The sequence below is a fragment of the Pangasianodon hypophthalmus genome, chromosome 13 (genome assembly GCF_027358585.1).
Source record: "Pangasianodon hypophthalmus isolate fPanHyp1 chromosome 13, fPanHyp1.pri, whole genome shotgun sequence".
NCBI classification, from domain to species: Eukaryota; Metazoa; Chordata; class Actinopteri; order Siluriformes; family Pangasiidae; genus Pangasianodon; species Pangasianodon hypophthalmus.
Window position 1 is genome coordinate 11,441,187 of NC_069722.1, and position 25,211 is coordinate 11,466,397.

Genomic DNA, 25,211 nt, shown 5'->3' on the forward strand with positions numbered 1-25,211 from the left:
AGAGAGGCATAAAGTGTTTTGCTCACTCCCACTGAATTATGGTTAATGTTATTGAAAAATATCCAATGAAAAACTAACAGGCTTTTCTTTTTCTGTTAATTGTTCTGGGGTTTTTTTTCTTACCACTGCAGCACCAGGAGGACTTATTTTCTGTCTCTCACTCCACGTTATGTTAAAAGGAAGGTGCTAAATGCTGATAAATTCGAGGTGCAGATGCTTAGCGCCTAGGATACACTTTGGCACTTTTCACATTTTCACCTTTTGAAAGCTGTCAGTGCAGATTTTGCTACTTTGCTGTTCTTTGATGACTGTTATACAAGATCCTGTCAGGAAAGTTCATTACTAAAGAGCAGGCAAAGAAAGGAGGTGACAGTGAATGACAAGCAGAAGCAGGAAACCATGGAAATGCTTGGAATCCGGCAAGGCTGGCCTGTGACGAATCAAAACTTTAGACCTCTTTGCTATAGATCAGAGTATTATGGGCATTTGGGCAGGAAAAAAAGGACTTCAGTAGCTACTGACATTAGAAATGAGTACCTTGTCACCAGAAGCTGGGTGTTTGAAAATTCCGTAATTGTGGAAGGTCAAACTGCTGCACTCGAATGCCATAAAATTTTGATCATGAGTGCATTTCAAATGCAAATGTAAATATGTTTTAGGGAGAACAGAGAGAACAACAAGAAGGATGCTGTGAGTGAAGAAATGTTAGTGTCGATTTTAACCCTCACATAACCATTTCTATTTACTATTCCATTCTTTGTACCTTGACTTCCTGCAAGTCATCCTTTGCAAGACCTCCTTCAGTTTGCTACATGGACACCTGATGCCAAGTGACAAAACAATCAGAAATGGCAAAAGACCAGTTTCCTATTCACATCTCATACACTGAAAAAAATTGACTGTGTGGTCGGTAGATTTAAGAAAAAATATTATGTATGGTTTACATAAAAAATATTACGTTTCTCATCAAAATGTGATTTCATTGCTTATACTAAACCTAATTCAAGCAAGTTTCTAATTACAAGATTGAATTATGTAACGTGAGGGTGATCAAGTCACATAGTACAGATACTGTAACTATAGTATTTAAATTAACATGGCTGAAATGTGTGTGGTAGAATATCTCAGCGGTGATGTGGTTGTTGCAGAATGCCAGTAACCTGCGTTTGATCCTCAGCTCAGGTGAGAGTGTGGGTTCAATAAGCATTCTTTTCACTGTAGAAAGTCGATTCGTGTGTGCACGTGTAAATATGAATGTGCTTCCTCAAAGTAGCGTTGAATGAATTCCATTCTCTCCTTTCTTGCCAATGGAAACTTTTGTTCTTTTCTAAGATTTAAAGTTTTACTATTGAAAAAATTAGTTTAAAGTGAACACAGAGGTCCATACACCGAAAAAAAAGCTCACTGAATTTACTTGATTCAAAAGCGTAAATCGGTTCCACGTGATTGAATTGAGTTACATTAACATAATTTGTTGTCATACATCCGTACGTAAACCATATGTAATATATATTTTTTACATTTAACAGAATACACATTCCATTTTTTCAATGTACCAGTGTCGACAAAAAGTAAATGAAGGACTGGTAGCAGAATTGGAAGAGCTGACTGGAAGAAAAAAAAATGATAAAGGATGAATGTTGATTAAACAGGAGCTTGTGGAAGAGTTGTCTAGGGAAATATGCTGCTCTAGCATTCCTTTAATTTCTGTTAACTTTCATGAGCATGAGTAACGATGCAATTAATTGCAAAACCACATTAAATCCCTGCAAGTTCCAAAACTATCTATGTGTTAAGTGTTGCAATATCTCCCAGGCGACATAAACATTATTAGTCCAGCCAAGTGCTTTATCTCTCTCTCTCTTTTTTTTACTACAGTCTCATAATATAAAACCACCTTTATCTTTTGTCTCTAACCTCAAAGGAAATTCTAAACAAAATTGTCACATTTCACTCCTGCCAGAAATTTCAAGAGCTCTGCTTTCCTAACACCCAGTCAATTACTTTTCCCTTAGTCTGTTAACCTCTGTTAGACTATTCTGTCTTTGTGAAGTCTTGCTATTGATCCTAACCTTATCTCATGTACATTTACTGCTTTCATTATTGTTTCTTTGCCTGTTTGCCTGTTGGATCCCTACAGTAATTATCATTTTAACTCATTATATGTTTTTGATTATGCCTTCAGACTGTAGGCTAGTTGTGAAATTTTGTTAAGCATGTTTAGGCAATGTATTTCACATTTGTGACAGAAATGCAAAAAATGTTTGATAAATCATAACGCCTCTTTTTTTTTTTTTTTTTTTTTTTACTTTGGATCAGGGTAGACGTCATTGTGAGTCCTTAAAGAAAGCAAGGTGGAGAAGACGACACACTACAGAGATCACATTTTTATCACTGAGAGATAATCATGGCTACAGACGGTACTGTGCTTCAGAAAAGTGGAAAGCCTATGCTTATATCCTTTACACAAAAACTTTCTGAAAGCAAAAGATCATGGCACACTTAGGGCATAGACAGTGGGGTGACAAGGACACACTGCAGACTTGCTCAAAGTGGCCTCTAGACCCAACTATCAGATAATGCGGTACAAAGGAAATGGGGCCTTAATATTCACCAAAGGTAAAGTAGGACCAGGCTGAAAATGTTGAGACAGTCATCAGGGACTTTTCACCATGAACTTGGTAGGGAAAGTTACCAAACCATTTTATCCTAACAAGAGAATAATGTTCCCATCTGACACCAGAGTGGTAGTGCTGCCATGTGTAAGGTCCACTAATCTTATTTGTCAAAGCTCTATGCCCATCACCCCTTTGCATGAATGGTCTTAAGGAAAAGAGCTTACTTATGACAAAGGAACAAGGGATTTGCTTTAATATATACACTTGGGTGTATAATCAAGTAATAATAATTATTCATTAATTATTTAATAATTAATAAGTATTTATAATTATTAATTAATAAGATGCAGATTAGTTCCATTAGTTTCAGTGATTATTAATATTATGTAGCATTTCCATTTCTTATGGAATTTTCACCTACTAAAAAATATCATATTCAATTATCACAGTGATCACATCATATCAAAACAACATAGCTGTAAACCATTCAACCACTTTGGTTTTAAAAAATGCAGCCTTCAAACATGCACTCTCCATCCACTTTATTAGGAGCACCTGTACCTCTGCACATTCATAAAATTATCCAATCAGCCAATTGTCTTGCGGCAGTGCAATGCATAAAACCATGCAGATTCTAGGCAAGAGTTTCAGTTAATGTTCACATCAAACATCAGAATGGGGAACAAATGTCATGTCAGTCATTTTGAGCATGGCATGCTTGTTGGTACCAGATGGGCTGGTTGGAGTATTTCAGAAAATGCTGATCTCCTGGGATTTTCATGCGCAAGAGTCTAACAACAGCATTTAACCCCAAGGTTCCATAATTTTTTGGACAAATAACCCCAAATGGACATTATGAATTTTCTTCAACCTCAAGTCTTGACCACCCAGCTTTTTATTTTTTTAATTTCAGATTTGTATTCTAGCACTACTACATTTTATTATGTTGGTGACACATGTATGTGTAGAATAGGTGTCTGAAAACCAAAGGAATATTCCTTGCACTGACTCACAGGTCTAGTGGGAAGCGATGTGTTGTTCTAGGAAAATAATCCATGCCAGGGGGATTATTATGAATGTACCGGTTTTCCTATTAAAGTGGTCATATATATTACATATATATATATTATACTGAGGAATAATTCTGTGTGATTGGTTAAAAACTGTACACCATTTCAGATCCACTCAAGATTCCCTCATATCACAAGGTTTGTAATTTAAGAGAGTTACTAAATTCAACACAAGGCTGTTCTGTTTATGGAATAATTGTTAGTCTGAAGCCCTCTGAGTAAGTGCAATGCAGTAATGGAAAATTAAAAGCCTTCAAAATGTCTCTGAATCGAAACTCTTATGAGCACAACTTCTAATATTAAGCAAAGCAAACAAAAATTATCCTTAAATAAGGTTTTTCAGATGCTATTATAAAAGCAACAGCCTATTCACTAAAATTCTTCATATATCAAATATCAGTCTTTACAAAAAAAGGCTTGTGTGTTTCCTCTGACCGTTTGTGATTATAAAACCTCAAAGTATGGCTGATATGCAGTGAAAGGTGAATGATCTGGAGAGTCCTGTGTTGGATTTCCTTCACTCCCGGCCATTTCCTGATGGACATGTCATCACCAGCAGTCGAGCTATAGCCATAAACTGGCTTACTGGAAGAGAAAATGCTACCAACATTAGCCAGTTTGACCCTCCCCATCAGCACCACCACCACCACTCAACCCAGAACCCCTGGACCAAGTAGGTTACCTTCTTCCTGAACTAAGATTAAGCAGTGTCAAGTACAGACGAAAGCAGAAAGTGAATGAACCCGAGGCATTTGTCTAATTGATGACTGCAGTTCTTTTTATCCACTGTAGAACTGTGTAAATATTATGACTGGAACAGTTCATAGACATGCATGAAGTGACTGATGGTTTGCTGGTTGTTTTGTTTTTAAAACAAGCTGTTTTGTTTCATTCAAATATGTGCAGAATCGATCAAATGATTTTGAAATGCAGCCTAAAGAAATTCCTTGTGTTTCTTCACATAAACAAGGAAGGAATTTTTAGACTGGATTGCTGGTAATATTTGGACTAATCTTCAAAATGGCAATTTGCAAATACATTAAACAGTCATACATTTATCCCATAACCTTTCCCACATTACATTCTAGAGGAATCTTTATTTAATTTACTTAAAGGACCAGGTGTCCTGTAATCACTGCAGCTCAGCACAGTGTACCTGGCGCTATTATACATTGTGCTCAAGTGGCTTACAGGAGATCACATGGTTTTTAGTGATTAACTTCATTACAAGGCTTTGAGATTTATAGCCACCCTTTACTAAAGACATCCTGAGACTCATATGGACACATACCTGACCAAACATCATTTCATCAGCCAACTGCATGCAATCTGAAGTTTGTTTTCATACGTATCCATCCCCAAATGGAATGACACAATGACAACCTGTTGTTTCTAATTCCCATTCACTGAACACAGTTTTGTGGCTTTCTCGCTTCTCCCTGTCGGCTTTACTATGAGAAGAGAGCATTGTGAATTGCCAGGTGTTAACTCACTGCGCTTCACAACCTGGAGACAACTGAAGCTTTGCACACAACAGCCTGAGGATATCTACACAAACAACAATGTCCCAGCTGGGAGCATAGCAATTATAGCTTGATTCCACACACACACACACACACACACACAGTAAGGACCTTACATTGCATTAATTATTAATGCAGCTAAGTAATGTTACACCTAAGCCTAACCTTAATCTCAACCTCAGTAACTACATTTATCTAAGTAAGTAACTTTAATATATGGGCTCTGTTCTTTTTTTTTTTTTTTTTAAATGTTCCAAAGCAAAATGTCCTTACAAGGTCAAAACGTTTAGATATTCTTATCCTTGTGAGTACATTCAGTGTACCTTTTTTTTTTAGAAAGCTTGATGGAATGGTTCACTGGGCATCTGGTTGAGACTAGAGGTGTGCATTGTGACTGAGAACCTGCAGGGTGCAAAAACACTTTATGCAACTTCTTTACTTTATGCAAGAAGTATGATATAAAGCTCATAACTGTGAATGAGTCAGATATGAAGTTCAAGACACAAAGAAAGACCAAATTCATTAACTAACCACATTTAAGCATTAATTCATTCATTCATCCTTATTAGATTAGACTACTAGTTTGTTTATGTTTTGGGAAATAAAACCAACTAAATTTGTTATATTATATAGAATATATTGCAGGCAGGTGGAAATAAAAATAATAACTGCACCAGAAGGATTTTACAAATGTCCTGTATGCACAAAATGTATCTATATTTTAAAAAAGGCTTCTGGTATAGACAACACCCACTTCGAATTTAAATCCAAATATAGACACAGATACAGATATTTCGTTTACCAAACAGCCACAGACACAGGTGGACCCCACTGGTCAAACCAAGCACACTTTACAGACTGGTGAACCCACCCACACACACACACACACACACACCACTTGTGGAGAGGATAAGGGTGGGGCCAGGCGTGCATCCTCTGATCCCTCCCTCCTCCTCGCCACAACGCTCCTCAAGCTAAGGCGCTCGGTACACATCAGTCCACTATAACAACTGTAGTCTTGTGATGAATTGAAAGTTAGATGACAAAACTATCTTGTGATAAATTGAAACAGTTAGTTAGAAGAAAATGCTGCAGCAGGAACCAGATCGCTCTCATGTTCTACAACATTTCCCTGAAAGATGACAACAAGACCACAATGGTTCCCTATGCTCCACATATTGTATGTAGCTCAGTGGGCTTAGTTGTAACTCAGAAGCAACTGTGCAGTACTTATGCTCATTAGCTGGATGACTTAATGTCTCCTTTTTGCCAGAGTATCCTGGCTGTTAATGGCAAGAAAGAAAACAAGTGGACAAGACAAAGCATTTTGGTAAAATAGATTTATTTTATCATTGCAGAAGAATACTGTAGCATAAAGTATTCATAGTCTCAATCTCTTGACAGAATTTTAGTTTAAAGTTGGAAAAAAACATTTGAATACCACAATAAATAGAGTACTCGATCTGCACAGCTTACTCTGGAAAGCCATAAGAAGAGAAAATGTAATATCTTTAATAGGGTTGAATAAAACTCAACCAACCATACATAGATGTTTAGAAAATATGTGTCCTAAGAAACGTTTTTCCTCTTTTTTGCTGTGCCTGAAAATATAATATATGGCTTAAACTGAGCAAATCCTTTTGATGTTGTAGATCTTCAAGTCATGGTGTTTCTCTGTTAATATAAACTAAACTAACATAAAAATGATAGATTTTTCTTTTTCCCAGAGAATTTAAACCATGTCCTCTGATCGCCTTGAATCAAACCATTTACATTTGTGACAAATATGGCTTAATCAGCAGTTCAGTTTATTTATTTATTATGTTTAGTTCCAGAGTCCATTTCTGAGGTCATCCAAATAGGTCCGATGGTCCTGCTCTGCTCTGCCAAAGAATTTGGGAGTATTTGTCCTCCCTATCCTGTTCTTCAACAAAATACCAAGGACATGACACTATAACCTCCCCTCCCAAGTAAGAAACACGTGATTATGGTATGGAGAGGTCTCAGGGAACTCCCTGGTCAAAGGGCTTACAAATTTTGGCAACATTAGACCTAGTTTAAATTCTCACTAGTTCCCAGGCTTCAGGTAAAATTGTTCACTTATAAAAATATAATTATAAAAATTATATTCCATAAGCGCATTCAGCACTGTTGCCAAATAAAGTCAGTTCAAATATTATTATGAAAACCTTCTAGGGTTTAATCAATATAATGACTGACTGATTTTTTTTCCTAGAGCTTTGGTCTGTCCCATTTTTTCATCACAATTGGTGTTGTGTATCATTTAGTGTATTGATCAACCTGAACTAGTAGTGGATCAGCTGGCACCCAAAACTGACCCATGGTAAAAGACCCTTTCTCTGAGATTAATCAAATGATGAGAAAGGATTATGGGATAATGGTCTCCTGGAAAAATTTGATTAGGGTCTGGAATGCATGGCTTCTAAGGATAAGAATTGTATGGACACTGAAAGAGATGCTATTGCTTGATGGATGGACTGAAGAAAAAGAACATTTTCTCTGCACAAGACTGGCTCACTGTTTACCCGTTACTAATTTCATTGTGGTTTTGTCATCCTTTTGGGGACGTTTCTCCTCATTTGAATAACTATTGGTCATTCACTACAAAGTTCCCAATTTGGTAATGCAATTACTCAAACCTATTAAATAATAAGCTCACCAATTTCCATAAAAATGGAATGACTGCAATAAATTATCATAAAATAGACTTCTGTTCTTTTTACACAAATAAAAATCTTTTACAAAGTTTTTTTTTAATCATTTGTCAATCCCAGCCAAAATCTTGCCCAGTCATGAGGTAAAATTTTTTGTTAAATGGCTTGTAGAAGTCTTGCAGTTGACGCACCACAGTGGGTTGGATGTTTGGGTGGGTGCGTCCTTTGGTTTTGCCCAGGCAGTGGGGCTTGCTGTTGCTTGCTGGCTTCTTCAGGCAGGGGAAGCCCTTGGCTGGGTTGAAGTGGAAGTGTTTCTCGGTGATCAACCTCTTCAAGTGCAGAAAGTCCTGCACACGTGCCATCTCACCAGCTGGGTCAGTGATTAGCCGCTCACCACTCACAAACAGGATCTGACTGAGTGGGAAGAACTGCAGCCAGCGTTTCAGGTGCCGGGCGTACATACCAATCTGCAAGGCACTCCATGTGGCGTCAATCACGCCTGCTGTTTCATTCTTGAAGGTCAGGCTCTCAAAGGAGGGTATGTCGGGTTTCTTGGAACGCGTTTGAGTGTAGTCTGAGATGGCTCTGGTAACTGGGTCCCGCACCACCACAATCAGCTTAGTGTCCTTCGACATGGCATAGATGCGGCCTGGGACCTCCTTGGTCACAAAGTAGCTGGGGGTCTTTTCCATGGTGATTTGGCCCTCTATAGTCTTAGGCATCAGCTCTCTAGAAGACAAGACAATGGTGTTAGCAAACGAAGATGAATGCTGTAAATATCAACAGGAGTATTCCAGCTATCCACATGTCTCTGCTCCCAAGCTACTTGCTGTCTCAGCAACAAGATTTAGAAAGTTAATCCTGCTCAGACCCTAGGGCAGTATCATTTGGAAATGAGCTGTTATGATCCATAACCAACTGCCACTTAGAAAAATCAGAGGCTCTATAATGAACTGCCAGCACACTGAACTGTGGGTTGAGATTTAGCAGAGGCAAAGACCTACAGCATGTGTACCATCTGTGTCATATGGAACGCAGAGTGGTGATGACATACCTCATTACTGGAGTTATATTTAGGCACAGAAGGGAAAAAAAAAAAAAAACAAGTGTCCCCTTATGTTCATTTTAATTTAACTCATATCTTTCGGGTAATTTTCATCAATGACATCATCTCCAGGTCTCCACATAGAAAAAAATTAGCTCACTGCCTCACTGACAACATCCACGATACAGTGCCTTATGTTTTTAGACAATTAAATGTGCTATAGATGTTATAAAAAGATAAAAATGCATCAGAAATACTGTATGCTGCAAATATATTGGCAGCAACAATCAAGCGGTCCTTTGAGATAAATGTGGGATAGAAAATTTCATTAGATGGAATCTCGTGCATATCTGAGCCTGTGTAATAGTTATTCCCTTGCTGGCTCAGTCAGCAGGGTCAGACTGGTCCTATAATTGGGAAACTAGCCCTTTAACGTTAGCCTGCATTTGGGGAATGGCTAATGCAGGCCAAGTGGGATTTAGGCAGAGCTAGGTGCTTTCCTGCATCAGGCAGATCCATGTAGCTTATGTGGAGGCACAGAACTCCAGAGACAGACAAGATGTGAGAGAACACCAAATACTATGCCTGGGAAATATGATATTGAATAGGGATATGTTAACATCATGATACACTTTTCTTAATTTTGTGTGTATTGGCAGATGTCAGCGCATTTACACCTAAATCTGTTACACACATATATTACATACATATATTTTGTATTACTTGTTCCAATTTCCCTCCATGTTCTCTTTAAATATTTTTGGAGGAAAGGAAATATACAAAGTAAATTCAGCAATTGCTTTATTTGAATGCATATTTCAGGGTTTTAATAAAAAATTGCCCCTGGGGCTAAGACAAAAGGAGAGACGACTGTCCCAGAACAGTCAATATGGTTACAAATGGCATTTACAGACACCAGTTGGCAGCTGTTAGTAACTTCTACTGACGAAAAAAAAAAAGTAAGAGATGATATCTTACCATTTAATGGGAGATGGAGGAATGGTAGACAGGAGGAGACAGAAGAGGAAAGACTACATTATATCATAAGGAGTCTAGGGAAGGGAGGTAAGTGCACCAGGATGAATTGCGCCAAGTAGTCCTCCTTAATCGACTACCACATTAAACACAGCATGGTGTATATTCCCATGTAATCTTCTGACCCACTCCTCTCTCACTCTCCCTATCTATCTATCCTTCTCTCAAAATCTCTCTAGACCATTATCATTATCACAGAGGCTGAAAAAAAGCACCAAGCTAATGAGAGAGGGGCATGTGGGAGAAGAGGCGGCAAATCAGTATCACTGCAATTATCCTCCTCATCTCTTGGATACACAACCAGAGTGCTGTGGGCTGTTTCTGGCAGCCCCAGGGACACAGAAACTTACTACAGATCCAAATTTACACTTAGTCCCCAAGCAAAACAAACATGGATTAGAACTACGAGAATCATTTCTCCAAACAGGCACCTTAAAGACAAAATGTGATTCTCTTGGGAAGATTTATTCAACTTAGTCAGCAATGTAGCCTAGCTGCAGATCCTTCTCTCCTAGTGCCTAAAGATATTAAGCTATCTCCAGCATTTTGTTTAGTTCAATTGAGAACCGGTAGTAAGTATACATATTAGTTAAATACAAATTAAATATGCTCTAATCAATGTGAAAATTGTTTGTTTGTTTTATATGTTACATGCTATGCTTTGTACTAGCTTAGTTGACAGATTAGTAAAGCAAGCTACATGTACTCGCTATGTACACTCACCAGAGGCACCACCAATCATTGCTACTTCGTTCCAGGCTTTATTTTTCTTCATAATGTCCATATATAACTTTAACGAGAGGTTGTAATACCTCAGGATGAGACAAAACGAAAGTTTTTTGTCTATTTTTGCACCTCAAGTGGGAATGGATAGCAGGTAGGAATTCAGTTGTGTACAGTGAAGTGATGGATTGGTCCGAGGAATCATTTGTACCAATTGTTTTGTTTTACCGCGTTGTACCTAATTTGCATAGAATTTAGAAAATCTTAATTCAGTGCTGCTTGTCATGCTGTAGATTTGTCACATGCTAGTATGAACTTAGGTTAACACTCAGCCTCACTTTCCCATAGGATATAAATCTAAAGAGCCAAGAGATATTGGTGTGCATGGTTGCTGGAGTTGTGTTGTGTCTTGGGAGGAGGTGAGGTATGTCTGCAGATCTGGATCCTGGAAAGCTTGTGTCTGAAGAGCTGTCTCTAAAACCCATGTTTACATTTGCTGCTATCAGGTCGCATGTTCAAAGGCTCAAGTAGGAGTCTTTAAGTGCGCTGAGTGTTTGGTGGTGTGAAGTTCACTCAGAATGCTCTAATGAGACGGTGAGAGGGTGGCAGAAGTGGCAAAGCACTAATTTGCACCAGAATACAGGCCTTCTCTGGGTAGCTATTATGCTAGCATAAACCCAGTGATAGTGATACACTAGTTCAAGGGAGGCTTTCTGTCCTTGAATACATGAAGTGTTTTTGTAGCCCTTTCAGCATGGTACTTTAAGGTAAAATGTAAACTGGTTAAGACACAATGCAGTAGCGTTGCATGAAAAGATGTGTGTGCGTGTGTGTGTGTGTGTGTGTGTGTGTGTATGTGTGGAATTGGAAGGAATTCCTCTGAGAACATCCTTCTTTGTTAAACCACACAAGAGGTGACATGAGGTGGTGGTATGCAGCCACTTCAAATAATCTGACAGTTTCTTCGGGACATGTTCCAGACCTGAATCAAGAACAATGTGGGATGGTGTGGGCAGCTTATATGTCTACAATGTGTCACCTTGTCATTTGTGTGTAGCTTATCATAGCATTTTCTACTGCTCCCACCTTGAGAAAACACCTCCTGTATTCAATGACTATACAGCATTTTTGCCAAATTGTGCATAAAAGTACAACTGCATTTTCAAAGCAGGAACCCTCAGCTGTCTCTGCTCTAAAAAGGGGAAGAATAAGGGTTGTACAACCACCAACATCAACACACAATGTTCTGCCTCTGTTGATATTTCCACCAGATTATGTTGTTTTATTGGAAAAAAGGTTTGAAATGTATTTTTTGTGTAAAATATATATGAATATATATTTTTTAGAAACCTACTTATGGAAAACTCTCAAAATATTTTTTGTGAACGTAATCGAACAGGGGTATCAAACACACAGCCCATAGGCTTGGACCAGCCCATTAAAGATTCGAATCCAACCCACCAAAAATAATTTAGAATCTATGTTTTAAATTAAAATTGTCTCTTGGACTGTAATTAAAGTGAAAGATTAAAAAAAGGGCAAAACAGAGCAATAAACCCAGTGCCATAAACTCAGCTACCGACAAAATGTGCTAATGATGTGTAATTCGAAGTGAAGTGAAGTGACTTGTGGCCAAGTATGGTGACCCATACTCGGAATTTGTGCTCTGCATTTAACCCATCCAAGTACACACACACAGTAGTGCACACACACACACACCGTGAACACACACCCGGAGAAGTGGGCAGCCTTTTTGCTGCGGCGCCCGGGGAGCAGTTGGGGGTTCGGTGCCTTGCTCAAGGGTCTCACCTCAGTCGTGGTATTGAGGGTGGAAGAGAGCGCTGGTTTCATTCACTCCCCCCACCTACAATCCCTGCCGGACCTGAGACTCGAACCCACAACCTTCAGGTTTACCTTCGGGTTGAAAGTCCGACTCTCTATTCATTAGACCACGACTACCCCCCAAAAAAAAAGCTTACAGCACCTGGTATTCCCAGGCAGCCTCCCATCCAAGTACTAGCCAGGCCCAACCCTGCTTAGCTTCCGAGATCAGACAAGATCGGGCGTTCTCAGGGTGGTATGGCCGAAAAACTAGAACTAAATTTATTGGTTTCACAGTAATGGGGTGAATATTTATGCAGTCACAACTTATTTGTAAATTATTTGTAGAATGATATAGATCTTCCTCACACTTCAATAATGTAGCTTTAAGATAAATGCTGATAAAGGAAGATAAGTAAGGGAGTTGTGTTGAGTCGATGTGTCGATGAGTCGATGCTCTGCTAAACTGGTCTAGCCAACTTAAGATGAATTAAGTGAAATGTGGCCTGTTAACTAAAATGAGTACAAAGCTATTGGTACGTGACATACACAGAATAATTAAACAGCAACATTTTTTGAGAAAATACTAAAAGTTTGGTTTAAACTGTGCAGTTAGTCCTAGGTCATGCCTTAGGTCTAAACTCCATGTTGGAAATGTGGCAACATGTTTTTCAAGTCAAAACAGTTCCTAAAACAGTTCCATATACTATTTCTTTATATGTATATTGCACTGTCATAATATTTTGTTACTTTTACTACAAAGGAACAATTGCACATTTCCCTCATATCTATAAAAGCAAAGATTTTCAAATCCACAAGAAATCTTTGTGTAAGGGCTATTCAACTTTCTTGGCAGGTGGCCCACATGTGGGGCAGATGAGGCAGTCCTTGTGATATTCACTCACTTACTTATCTATATAGAAATAAAAAATGCCAGTGAAAATTCTTGAAATATTTTCCCCTGCAATTTCAGTAACCTAAGAATTGTCCCTCTTAAGCTTACCAAAGCTTAGCCATTCAAAATTCAACCTGGGGTTAAAGTGCATTTTCACAATCCACACAGAACTGGAGTCAAGCTTTTATTCTACCAAACAACAGCTCTCACAAAAGAGCAGCATTAAAATATCAGGCTGAACATTCTACATTAGTTTAACAGAAAAACACTAGCTGAAAGATGAAGTGTGATTTGCTACTGTTCATTCTTGGAGATTTGAATAACTGTGTCCATTATACAGAATTTCAAGTTAAATATGTACATATTTTTATTCATTATTATGATTTATTAAATTCACTGGCAGCAGTCTGGCAAGCCATTTGAAACATGGATAAGGGCCACATTTGGTCTGTGGGCTGCCTGTTGAATAGGTCTGCTGTAGAGAGTGCCGCGAACACTTTATCTGTAAATCCAATCTGGACAACTATAACACTACTCAGCAGAGGAGTACATTTTCTCCATAAATACGTGTGAGAATGAGGAAAGTTCCACAGGTCCACCACTGTCTAGGATTTAGAAACTCCTCCTGGGCCAAATGTTTTCAGGGCCTTTTTTTTTTTAAAACTGAGAGTTTGTGCTGTATTCGCCAAAAAACACCCTCCTGTGCACATTTGCATACAAAGTGAAGGAAGAAACAACACAATTCACTCTAATTGCGTGCTCTCTCTCGCCAGGGTTAATGCAGACCTCAGGGGCTCTGTCGCCTCCTTTTCACAGCCTGGCTGCCTCTGCTGAGCTCTCAATAGAGTCGCTCTCAATTTACTGCAAGCATCTGCCGCACTCTCACACACACATAGTGCTGCTTGTTTTAATACACTCCTCAGAAAATGTGAAAATGAACAATGCTTATATCGCTGGTGATTAATTCATATTATGGCACTTTGTCTGAGTGAACACTTCAGTGAAATGAAGCACACCAAGACATCAGTATCTAGAACCAAAATAAGTAATTAGTGCATTGTTGACGCTTAAAAAGTCATGAAAGGGCATGAATGTCACATCTATTGCTGAAAACCCTGCTGTGTCCAAAAGCTTCTGCAGAAACACATGGCTGCCTTCACCATGCTGGGCCAACAGTGCAAGTCTAGCTGAATGTCTCCACAGGGGGCACTGGCTCCTGACCACATGCTCCTTTCTCCAGGCTTCTGTCTATGAACTATTCAATGGAGCTCGCTGGATAAAGGCAGCCATCCACTTCTCTGGCTCGTCCGAGTGCAACCAGTGGGCCAACACCCTTCATTCCTCCACAGAAAGAGCTTAACAGGAGAGCAAATCATCCTTTCTTCAACTTCCTAAACATTTATGTTTGCATGCATCTGCACTGACTGTAGGTCTTCCAAAAAGTGAGGTGTTATTACAGTTCACTGGGTCACACAGGAGTTACAAGTGGTTTAGACTAACAATGAAAGCGTTGCTCTGAGCAGTCATTAGGGAGCTTTTATTGTGCAAGTTGCCGGTTAAGGTCAGGCAGCAGTGCATGGCCCTGACTAGGCTTCCTCATGCAGAGATGTTTTAATTAGACAGCAGTGTTGGCTTAGGGAATGGGACAGTCATTAGAGCAGTGAGCATGCTGCTGCCCTGAACTTGCTGGCTTTATGACTGATCGAGACATTCAAACCATTAGTACAACATTCAATCCTGATCACAGCAGCATCACCAAAACATAAGACTCAACTGTACAAAGCATTTTTCATTACAGCTGTTTTCTTCACATGATGTAGAGTTACATACAGTATAGTTGATGGTTTTTAGCTTAGCTCAGTAGTCCTTGTCTCTTTGATGGGGTACAGAGACGGATAGAAAGAATACAGCTGTGTGTTTCTCTAAAAAATATGGACTACTATGATAAAACACTTTATAGCTGGATTCAGCACATGCTGAGAGCAAAGTGATCACTTTTTCCTCTCATCATACACAATAATCATTCAAGCACAAAAATGATTCCTCAGAAATTGCGAATCACTCTATACATAAGGAAAAGGTTAAAGGTTGACCATAGCCTCAGTCTGATTCAAACTATTAATGAATATGAAACCACCAGTACTTAGTGGATCTTTGTGTTTTACTGTCCTGCAACCATAAACTGTTAAAACTCTACACACTAGCCACAAGCTGTTAAGCTTAATGGGAGATTTGAAAATCTGGTGCATGGTTTGTTTTAGCCAGATTCTGATTTATCATTTGTCATAAGATGGATGGACATCTTACACACATCTGTGTTACAGTGAAAATTCCATGGCTCATTTTATCAAGAGTCAGTAAAAGTACCAGGCTTCCACATGATATGATACAATTTCGATTCATAAGGCAACAATACAATTGAATCTGCTATGACACAATATGATTTACTCACTTCCGATCAATACATGACCAACTTTGTTCAGAATGTGGAGTAGGTCTACCATTCACAAAGGATGAGGATGTAGAGAAGAATTATTTTAAAGTATCAGAGTTATGGGCAAATCATCCTGATAGACTATTAAATCATTTACACATATGTTTAAAATATTTATTATTTTTTACACACCAATTGTTTGTCCTTGTTAGATAATAATTGATCTATTACCAGTCATAATTGAGAATAATCCATTTATGATTGTTGCTCAAGTCATTTCATTTATTGCCTTTTAAATCAATGCATCGATCCAACTGTCAGAACATTACACCACTAAAAACAGATATAAAACCAGATTTCATGTCACTGCATGAGTTAATTAATGTCTAATAAACAAATAAAAACTTTTATTCTAATAAATGTGCCCAGACATGGAAAGTGAGGGTCAGACTCATAACTTAAAGCACCCAGTAGTGTTGTGCAAGAAAAACTGACCATATGCTACATTACACAGTCAGTGTGTTTGCATAGGCTGTGTTTGTTTTATGATTACAAAAGTTCAGTTTAAGTCTGATTCGCCAGACTTTACCAGACTTTGCTCTATGTGGGAAGAGATATTCTGAGAAGAGTCCATCCTGCACACAAAGTAGTGAGTGTGTGAATGACCCTGACTCTCTTAAAAAGCAGTATTTCTTTCTTAGGCTGCCAAAACAGGATTTCCTGTACCTGCTGTGGTATTATATTTCAGTATCTTTACCTGTACATGGACTATCTACAAGACAATGAAAGGAGTGAGTGTTCAATATAAAGTAAAATAAAGCAATATAAAGGATGATGAATCATGATGCTAGCAGTTTAAAGATGAATTGTCTGCGCCTTTATGACACGACATCCAAAACAATCAACTGTCTCCAGCTCTAACTAGTACAACTCTACAGTAACAGGACAGGACACGCTTTAATGTAGGCTATCATGACCTCAACATCACTGTACCTTTTCTGGGACATTTTTTCACTGTTACATAAGCAGGTGTTAAATATAAATAAAATAGATAGCATATGCATCACAAATCCTATGCTTATACCCCAAATTATTCTTTAATTAAAAGCTTGTTCTTTTATTAAAGCAGTCTGTCTGTTATTTAATCCATTGGAATTAATCTGCAGTGGAGGTTTTGTCAGCACTATTGCCATATGTCCACAGTCTTAAATGCTTCATCAAATCCAAACAGGTCTTGAATTTGTACTAACTGCATTATTTCATAAACTGGTGCACTCTCAGAAATAAAGGTACCAAACTGTACTGTTTCTTGTTGCTGGGATGGTACCATCAAGGATGCATCTTTATCATGCATCTTTAACTAGGAAAATGAGCAAGAATTAAAGAAATGCACTCCTGAGAGCTCCTGTGCCACCATTTGCAGTGAACTGTTTGTTTGGGGGAAAAAGCTAGAAACAGGGAAATTCACTTATACAGTCTTCTTGTACGCAAAGGTAAAATGATAATGATTAAAATGGTTGATGTAAAATGTCTGTGTGTAAAAACTGTCCAACAATTTAATTCTGGGTTGTTGTTTTTTTAAGTCATTATTTGGTTATCTGCCACACCTGATGAAGCCCATCAAGGGCCACAAGGCTTAAACATTTAAAGAAATCAGAGGGAAAAGCTATCCCATACTAAGGTCCTTTGTCAATTTGTTTAATTCTTGCTGATTAAAAGCTTAATATTTTTGCCTTTTTTTTTTTTTTTTTTTGCCCAGGAGTGTATGTAGAATACTAAAGATACAAAACATTGATGTACCACCCCAAAGACAAGGGAAAGTACAGTTTGTACAGTACCTTTATTTCTTGTAGTGTATATTAATAGTTTTGTGCAGGAAGTCACTCTCACCTGTACCACTCGAGCCCTTTATCGTAGTTCCGGTCAAAGAAGTGCGGCTCTGCGCCCACAGCCCTGATGTCAGGGTGCACGCGCAGGAACTCGAGCAGCGCGCGCGTGCCGCCCTTTTTCACCCCGATGATGATGGCCTGGGGCAGTTTCTTCGTCTCCGTCCCATTGCAGGCACCTGTCGCTGCTGTCCCGTCTTCCCCAGCCCTTAGCTCAGCCTTGCTCTCATCCCACTCGTCTGCTCTGCTGTCCAGCTCGTTTTTGTTGTTTAACAAGTCCCTCGAGTGCGCTTTGGAGTAAACGTCCCTTCCCGAGTTGATGAAGGAGTCCACAGCAGCAGCAGCAGCAGCCTCCGGCTTCGTCCTCATCCCAACCGAGTCCACCGCGAACCTCGGCACGGAAGCGCAATAACCAACGCAGCAGTAAAGCATGTACGCCCAAAGTGTCAGCATGATGCACGCGACCAGAAGTCTACTTTTTCCCGGGTGAAACGAAACAGCGCAGGAGCTCTGACAGAACAGCACGCTATATTCCATAAGAGCGCCGCTTACGCGTCAGCGTCCCGTTACGCATGTTGGCCAACTTGTGTCTCCCTAACCCCCACAGAAATCCTCCAGACATGTAGACATCGCCCGAAGTCAGAGTGTGTTCCCTGCAAGATGCTGAATTCATGACATTTTAGACCACGAGGGAAGAGTTGCAAGAAATGTGAAACTTGTGTGTGTGAGATAAAGTGCCCGCTTCCTCCACCGTCAGTGAGCAACGTGTGTGTAGAGCGCCTGGCATCATAAGCGCTCAGTTAGAGGGGGAGGAGTTATCACACTCACACTGACCAATCAGAGCCAAGAAACGACTGCATTACAATCCTTATTATATCTTTCCAATTAGGCTTAAATCTTAAAAAATAAAAATAATAGACTAATCTTCTAATAAAAATGTAAATACGAATTAAATTAATAATTAAAAGTGGCATTATATTTAATTAAGAAATAATTGTTTTAAGTGTTTTAAGTTCCTTTCTACTTGTCTGACTTTCATTTCCATTTTCTAATTTTAGGAAAAATCTTTTTTTTAAAGATCGAGGAAATACCTGCTATATCAGTCCCACATTTGGAACCAGAATATGTATAAAATTATCCACAGAACTTGACTCACTCATTAGGCTTACCAATTTAAAAGATGATATGACGTCAGCAATCATGGAGGCTATTTATCACTAAATTAGTTTCTATTTGCATACTCCATACACAATTATTTACTTATTATTATTATTATAATTATAATAATAATAATAATAATGTCAGTTTTCTTACTTTATTTATTTATTTTATTTTAATTTTTTTGCTTTTTGACCTGTGGGTCTTTAACCTGATACTGAAATTGTAGATTTTTTTGATGTTAACTTATTTTAGCTTGTTAGCTTTAGCTTGTTTTTTAACTTATATTAGCTTGTTAGTGTTTAATCCCAGGTTAAAATACTTTTAGTGATGGACCCAGACTCACCTGTCATATTCTTTTGCACATTGCCAACTTATCCAGACATAACCTTTACACATGATTCAATGTACGGAAACCAAAAAGACACTGTGGTTCCTGTGATTCTGGCAAAAGGATAATCCTGTCAACTCAAGACAGTCAGCAGCAAAAGTAACAGATGTGTATCCTGAACCTGTGGGTTTGCCTCAAATTGTTCATTTGTTTTATATGAATAAACCTGATGATATATGCACTGCAAAACTTGTTTGAAGTAATAGGTAGGTGTGTTGGGGGGGGGGGGGGGGGGGGCAAGAGACTTGTTCTTGTGGCAAGAGACTCTGGAATTCTAGTACCTGTGATGTTCAGCAGGATTACCACAGAGCTGATTACTACAGAGCTGCTATGTCAGAGAAGAGCTAATCCCCTTATTTATGTGTGTGTGTGTGTGTGTTGTTCCAAGTGGGTCAGTACGATGTCATGTCATGAGGGGAGAGATACTTTGTTAATGTATAACAATTTCTCAATTTCCTTATAAACCAGTGATGTTGTATATGGGTTTTTCTTTTGAATAATTATTAAGCAACTATTGCTTAAATCCCACATATTACACATGTAACACTGAGCTCATAGCAAATTATACCAAACTTCCAACCTCTCTAAATTCTGTCATGACTTCATTCCTCCATCCTCATTCCTCCCTGTGCTAATTATGTGACACGTTTGTTTAAAAGTGTGATGATGTGAAAAATATCACAAGTGATCAAGTGAGTGAAGGACAGATGGATACAGTGGGTGACAATATATTCCTTGTGACTTAATCATCTGTGGCTAGTTCCTCACGAGTGCCTCATTTGGTTTTGACTGACACATCAAAGTGGCACAGAGATGGGGAGGAAGAGACACTGAAGTAGGAATCAAAGACACCTGAGGGGAAACAGCGAGTGCAGACATCCAGACTACTGAGCGTTTCAGCAGCCGGAAGACAATATGCACACACACACACACACACACAGATGCACAGCTTGACATAGAGAAGCAGCCTGTTTGTTTTCAGAGGGACTTCAGGAAGTTTTGGGTGACACATCAAAGAGAACCATGGTCCTGAACATCTTCCTTAATGGGATATTACATGTTACTGTACCTCATTAACGTGTACCATTAGCCTGTCATCATGAGGGAATGCCTTCCAGCATTCGTATGGATCTTCTTAGTATTTAGCTTAAAAAAAAGGGGGTATAAAGTATATGAGATACTTTTACCACAATTTTAAAATTGATTCATGATTCTCAGTCCCTTTTTTTGCAGTCACAAATCAGTAGTGCAGTGGTGCTCAGTGCAATATTTGTGGTAAATTCAAAACCGATTTAGAATCATTTAGATTTAGTGAGATTAAAAAAAAAAAGAAAAGCAGCTCTATTAGGGACTGGAAGTAAGGCCCAGAAAAATGACACAGAATAACTGCAAATTATGCAATGACAATATCTTTTTTGTATAGCTACCTATGCAGCATTTAATGAACCTGGAATTTCTGGCTGGGAAAAACTCCTCAGAAAGTAGGGAAGGTGTCCTCAGCCCCAAGTTCAGCATATGACATCATGTTATATAATGTCATAAAATCATGTCGTAAAATATCACTTCATTACTTTTAATGAGTTTATATTTGTATGTACTTTCAAAAAAACCTTAGCTTGTTAAATCTATAAGACTGACCACACAGTTTGCTGTTTTAAGAAAGTAAAGACATCATGAATTTATGATCATTAATGTTAGTTTGCAAGCTTGTTAAAAAAAAAAAAAACTCAGGCTATCACAGATTCATCCATGTTTTTTTTCCACTTTGTCGAATGCAGCATTAGTTCTTTAGCAAGAGAAGATTATGTTAGTGGATAATCAGCACCATACAGTTCATTTAAGCAGCATTTTACACGTTTATAAGTCAATAGGGGTGGGGATTTCACTGGCCAGTTAACGCAGTTAAAGTTACAGCTTGGTGTACATACTCAGCCTGCATTTTTATTCACAATGAATGAATATGTAATGAAGGAGTCAAGCTTGAGGCAGTGAAGTACGTAAACCCAAAAACAGAAGATCTTTGCCCAGACAACAGGATTGATAATGATGTAAAAAAGAAAATTACTCTATTCACTAACTGATGCTCTGTTCTTCATCAATTTTGGGGGCATTATTCTTTACTGTCCCTCATTTTTCTCTGTCTCTATTGCCAACAAACTGAATGTATGTATATCTTACATGCTTGAGATTTTGGCTGTACTACATACCCCCCCCCCTTCACTCACAACAGTTGAAGCGAAACAATCCAGATGTGATCCATCTCGTGATCACTCACAGTGCCGTTTTTGCGGAATTGGCTAAAAACCTCTGCAGTGTCTCCAAAGTCTATGTTTTTGTAACCTTTTAGGGTCGTGCGTAAACACTTTTTTTATTATCAGGCACGCACATGTCTGGACAGTTTGGTCTTAGTTGTTTAATGTCTCATTTTTACCCAACAAAGCAACTGGGAAAAGCAACTAAGTATGACAGTTCTGTCAAGACACAATATGAAGTGTCACTTATTCTAAGAGTGATCTATCAATTTACTGTAGAATAATGCTCTATGAATAACCATATGGTCCTTACATATTTTAGCAGTGTTACAGTATTGAAGGCTGTGTCTGAAATAAGGCAATAATCATTTATGTTCTGTTTTATGTCATGAAATACTCCTCTCATTTGGTGGGAGGATTCAACTCTGACAGATTCAGGAATAAATGGCCTTATAAAACCACTAGATTCAAAGCAGGTATCAAATTCTGAAAGGCACTTATGAGCAATAAACATGAAAAAAAGAAGGAAAAACTTTGCAGCAAAGACATGGTTCAATGTTAAGGACAGAATTATGAAAAAATATTTTCTGCCTGTCACTTATCATATATGCTGAAAGCTTAACCTGACCAGCAGAGAGAAGAAAGAAGTGAGGAACCACAGGGAACAATGAACTTTCAGTTCAGCCTTGGCTATGACTCATCATCTACTTTTGCTACAGTACAATAATATTATTTCAAAATAATCAACATTTCAAGTTAATCAGAATTTGGCATCAGATGAGAATTACGATGAGTGCTTAGCAATCACATTGTAACTCTGACTCTCACAATTATGTTTGATTGCATTAATTACCCGAATTCTTCCATGAAAATCAGGTGGAATTATTTTTGATTAATTGGAGCCTCATTTGATGGATTGCTTGAGATTCATGTGGCTATTTCATAAATAAGTCCACTGTGTTTTTCCCAAGTTCATGTACACTCAGACCTGAACATACTTCCAACTTTTCCTCTTAATGTAGGATTGTTGCTGCTTTTCCCAGGTTAGCATGCTGTAATCATATTCAGCATATCTTCTGCTTCAGTGTTGCAAAGCACCTTGATCTTGGTTGAAGGCAAAAGCTATTGAGCCCTTTTATGTGGATGTTGCTGTAGCACAGAACCCCCAATAGCACCTGTGTCTCTTGCCATTTCTGCCTTCCCTAGTCCAAATCTGATAAAGAAGAGTAGAACATAAACATACCAAAGAAGACATGCTTAACTCTGTTGATTATTCCCAGATCTATACTGCTTAAATGGATTGCATATGAAATGTATTATTGAGGACTAAAATACAATGTCTGAAAAAGAAAAAAAAAACATTTTTACTGGTGTTGATCACTGAATGAATCGTTCGTCCCCTCAGGTCAGGTAGAGGCAGAGCATGATGAGAAGCTTCCTCAAATTACAGAGCACCGCCAACCTTAAATGGAGTTCATCCAGAGGCTGAGGAAAATAAGGTCATCCATTAAAGTACCCAGTCCATACTCCAACCTGCATTCCTAATGACAAACGTCAAGAGGAATAAAAGCTGATTATTACTTGTGTTAGTGCCCCTGAGCACGATAGCCTTAAAATGCCACTTTTTTGGCTTTAGGTCTGTGATGCTTTTGAAACTACATGATCTACAGTTCAAGACGAGAAGACATTGCCAAGAGCCAGCAATGAACTTATAATTAACAAACATAACAGAATCCAAAATGTATCAGGGCAGTATAATAAATCTATTGGCCATGTTGAATCTATTAGAATCTCTGTTCTGTGTGGAAAACAGGAGACAGCAGTAACAGATTCACAGCAGACAACCTTTACAGTGTATGAGTGTATATCTTGTACTTGTCTACTGCAATGAAAATCTGAGCCATCTAAAGCAAGCTATTAAAATATCACTACTATAGGACTCTTCCAAGGACTGTTCCTGAGAATCTATTCCTGCAACTGGGCTATACGTCTTAAGATTGAATTTCTGACAGAATCTGCCACTGCAGAAGCTCGGTAGTAAATCTCACTATCAACAATGGCCTGGAGTTACACTATTATCTAGCCACCTCATGAATTCAAGACTGATTTGCAATGTTTTTCTTCAAAACTTTGCAGATGAGACAACATGGCTTCTTCAAGGACGCTGGCCTTGAGGTTCAGTTCTACTGAAGTTATCCCACCCACATATAAAACTCAGCTTCCAACCATGAAGAGTTTCAAAACAGAGTATCAGAATGAAATATGCTGTACATCAAAGTCCCATAAATAAAAAAAATCTATTATAATTGCAAAGCATGTCCATGTCTGGTATGAAGAACATAATGTTGTTGTCTTTCTCTTTGCCGTCAAGTTCAACACACTGAATCTAGCCTATCATTGTTTTGAAAGAAAACCACTGTTTTATCCAGCTAAAAAGCCTATAAGTACTTTTTAGAATATTTAAAGTCCTTGTGCATCAGTATGTACTTTGCTATTGTTAAGCCAAACTGGCAGTTCACTTGAAGTCAGCTATCAAAATGAAAACACTTATTTACCCAAAACACAATAAAACACAATTCTTCACATCATGAGAAGACAAACAGTCAGACTATACATTTGATCCCATAATGTTTCATGTGGTTTCGTGAATAGCTTCAATCTGATGCAGCTGTACAAGAGCCCAAAAAAGATGTCTGATCCCTGCCTTTTCACCCTCCTATATGTCAACAATGCATATTTTTGGAAATTTATTGCAAACACTCTCCCTGAACAGCTGCCTTATGTCACAGTTTTACTCACACATCTGTATGCAAGCCTCTCACCCTAACACCTTTGTCACACAAACAGGTACACAGGAGAGTGGCACAAGCAGACACACCTGGTGAGCACATTATCCCCTGTGTGTGTGTCTGTGTGTGTGTGTGTGTGTGTGTGAGGTGCTGTACCTGTGACAAGTCAAGTGCACTACTATTATAAGGAGATGCACAGAAGCAGGGATGGGAGCACGAAGTTTTGTAGCTCACTGGCGTTGTTTGTTTTTGGAGCCCAATTAATATATACATTTTTAGAAAAACAATGTTAACTCTAGAAGCCTAATGGGTTCTTTGCGTTTTAAAGCCATTAAAGGTTCTATGTAGAAATCATTTCAGAGAGGTTTCTAAACTCCTTTTTCCCCTTGAGAAGCCATTTGTAGAAAGGTTAAAGCCAGTTGAAAACAGGTACACATTCCCTTTAAATAAGGAAATTCTCATTGACTAGACTGCAATTCTAATTATTTTCTAATTAAATAATATTACTGAAGCTTAAAAGCCAGACAGACGAACAACACTATGTGAACAACTGCATAATAACCTGGAGCTTTAAGAGTTATTATTTCTTAAATAATAACTGCACTGCTGCAGTGACTAGACGGATGTCAGCTACTGCTACTCTTCTGAGCGAATAGATTATATATAAATATATAAATGTCTAAACTTTTCAAATGATTTAGTCAGAATACAATGTAATAATGCAATGAACTGGAACCTAAATCAAAATTTATAATGTGCTGTACTTAATTTATATTTTCTTTTGTCTACAATCTGAGTACCTGGTGTTTCCTGCTCTAAAAGCAGAGAATGTGTGTTTGGCGTCATGTAAACAGCTGTAATGAGCTGGTGCCACTCGTCTCAGGACTACTATCAGG

At 38.4% G+C, this 25,211-nt stretch overlaps 1 protein-coding gene and 1 non-coding gene across 2 annotated transcripts; both read right to left on the reverse strand.

Annotated features, from left to right (window-relative positions):
* Positions 1-6,536: 6,536 nt before the first annotated feature.
* hs3st3b1a (heparan sulfate (glucosamine) 3-O-sulfotransferase 3B1a) lies at positions 6,537-18,491 on the reverse strand. Its single transcript, XM_026916043.3, has 2 exons — positions 17,730-18,491; positions 6,537-8,615 (listed from the first exon to the last, which is right to left on the reverse strand). Exons 1-2 carry the CDS (start codon positions 18,260-18,262, stop codon positions 7,997-7,999), a joined length of 1,152 nt encoding a protein of 383 aa, XP_026771844.3. The 5' UTR covers positions 18,263-18,491; the 3' UTR covers positions 6,537-7,996.
* On the reverse strand, positions 12,662-12,780 carry LOC113528663 (5S ribosomal RNA). The gene has a single exon (XR_003402978.3). It is a non-coding gene; the product is annotated as a 5S ribosomal RNA (ribosomal RNA).
* Positions 18,492-25,211: the final 6,720 nt, after the last annotated feature.

Coding starts and splice junctions, on each gene's coding strand:
- hs3st3b1a (XM_026916043.3), bottom strand. CDS start 18,262: ATGGAATATAGCGTGCTGTTCTGTCAGAGCTCCTGCGCTGTTTCGTTT. Junction 8,616..17,729: donor AAAGGGCTCGAGTGGTACAG/GTGAGAGTGACT, acceptor CTTGTCTTCTAG/AGAGCTGATGCCTAAGACTA.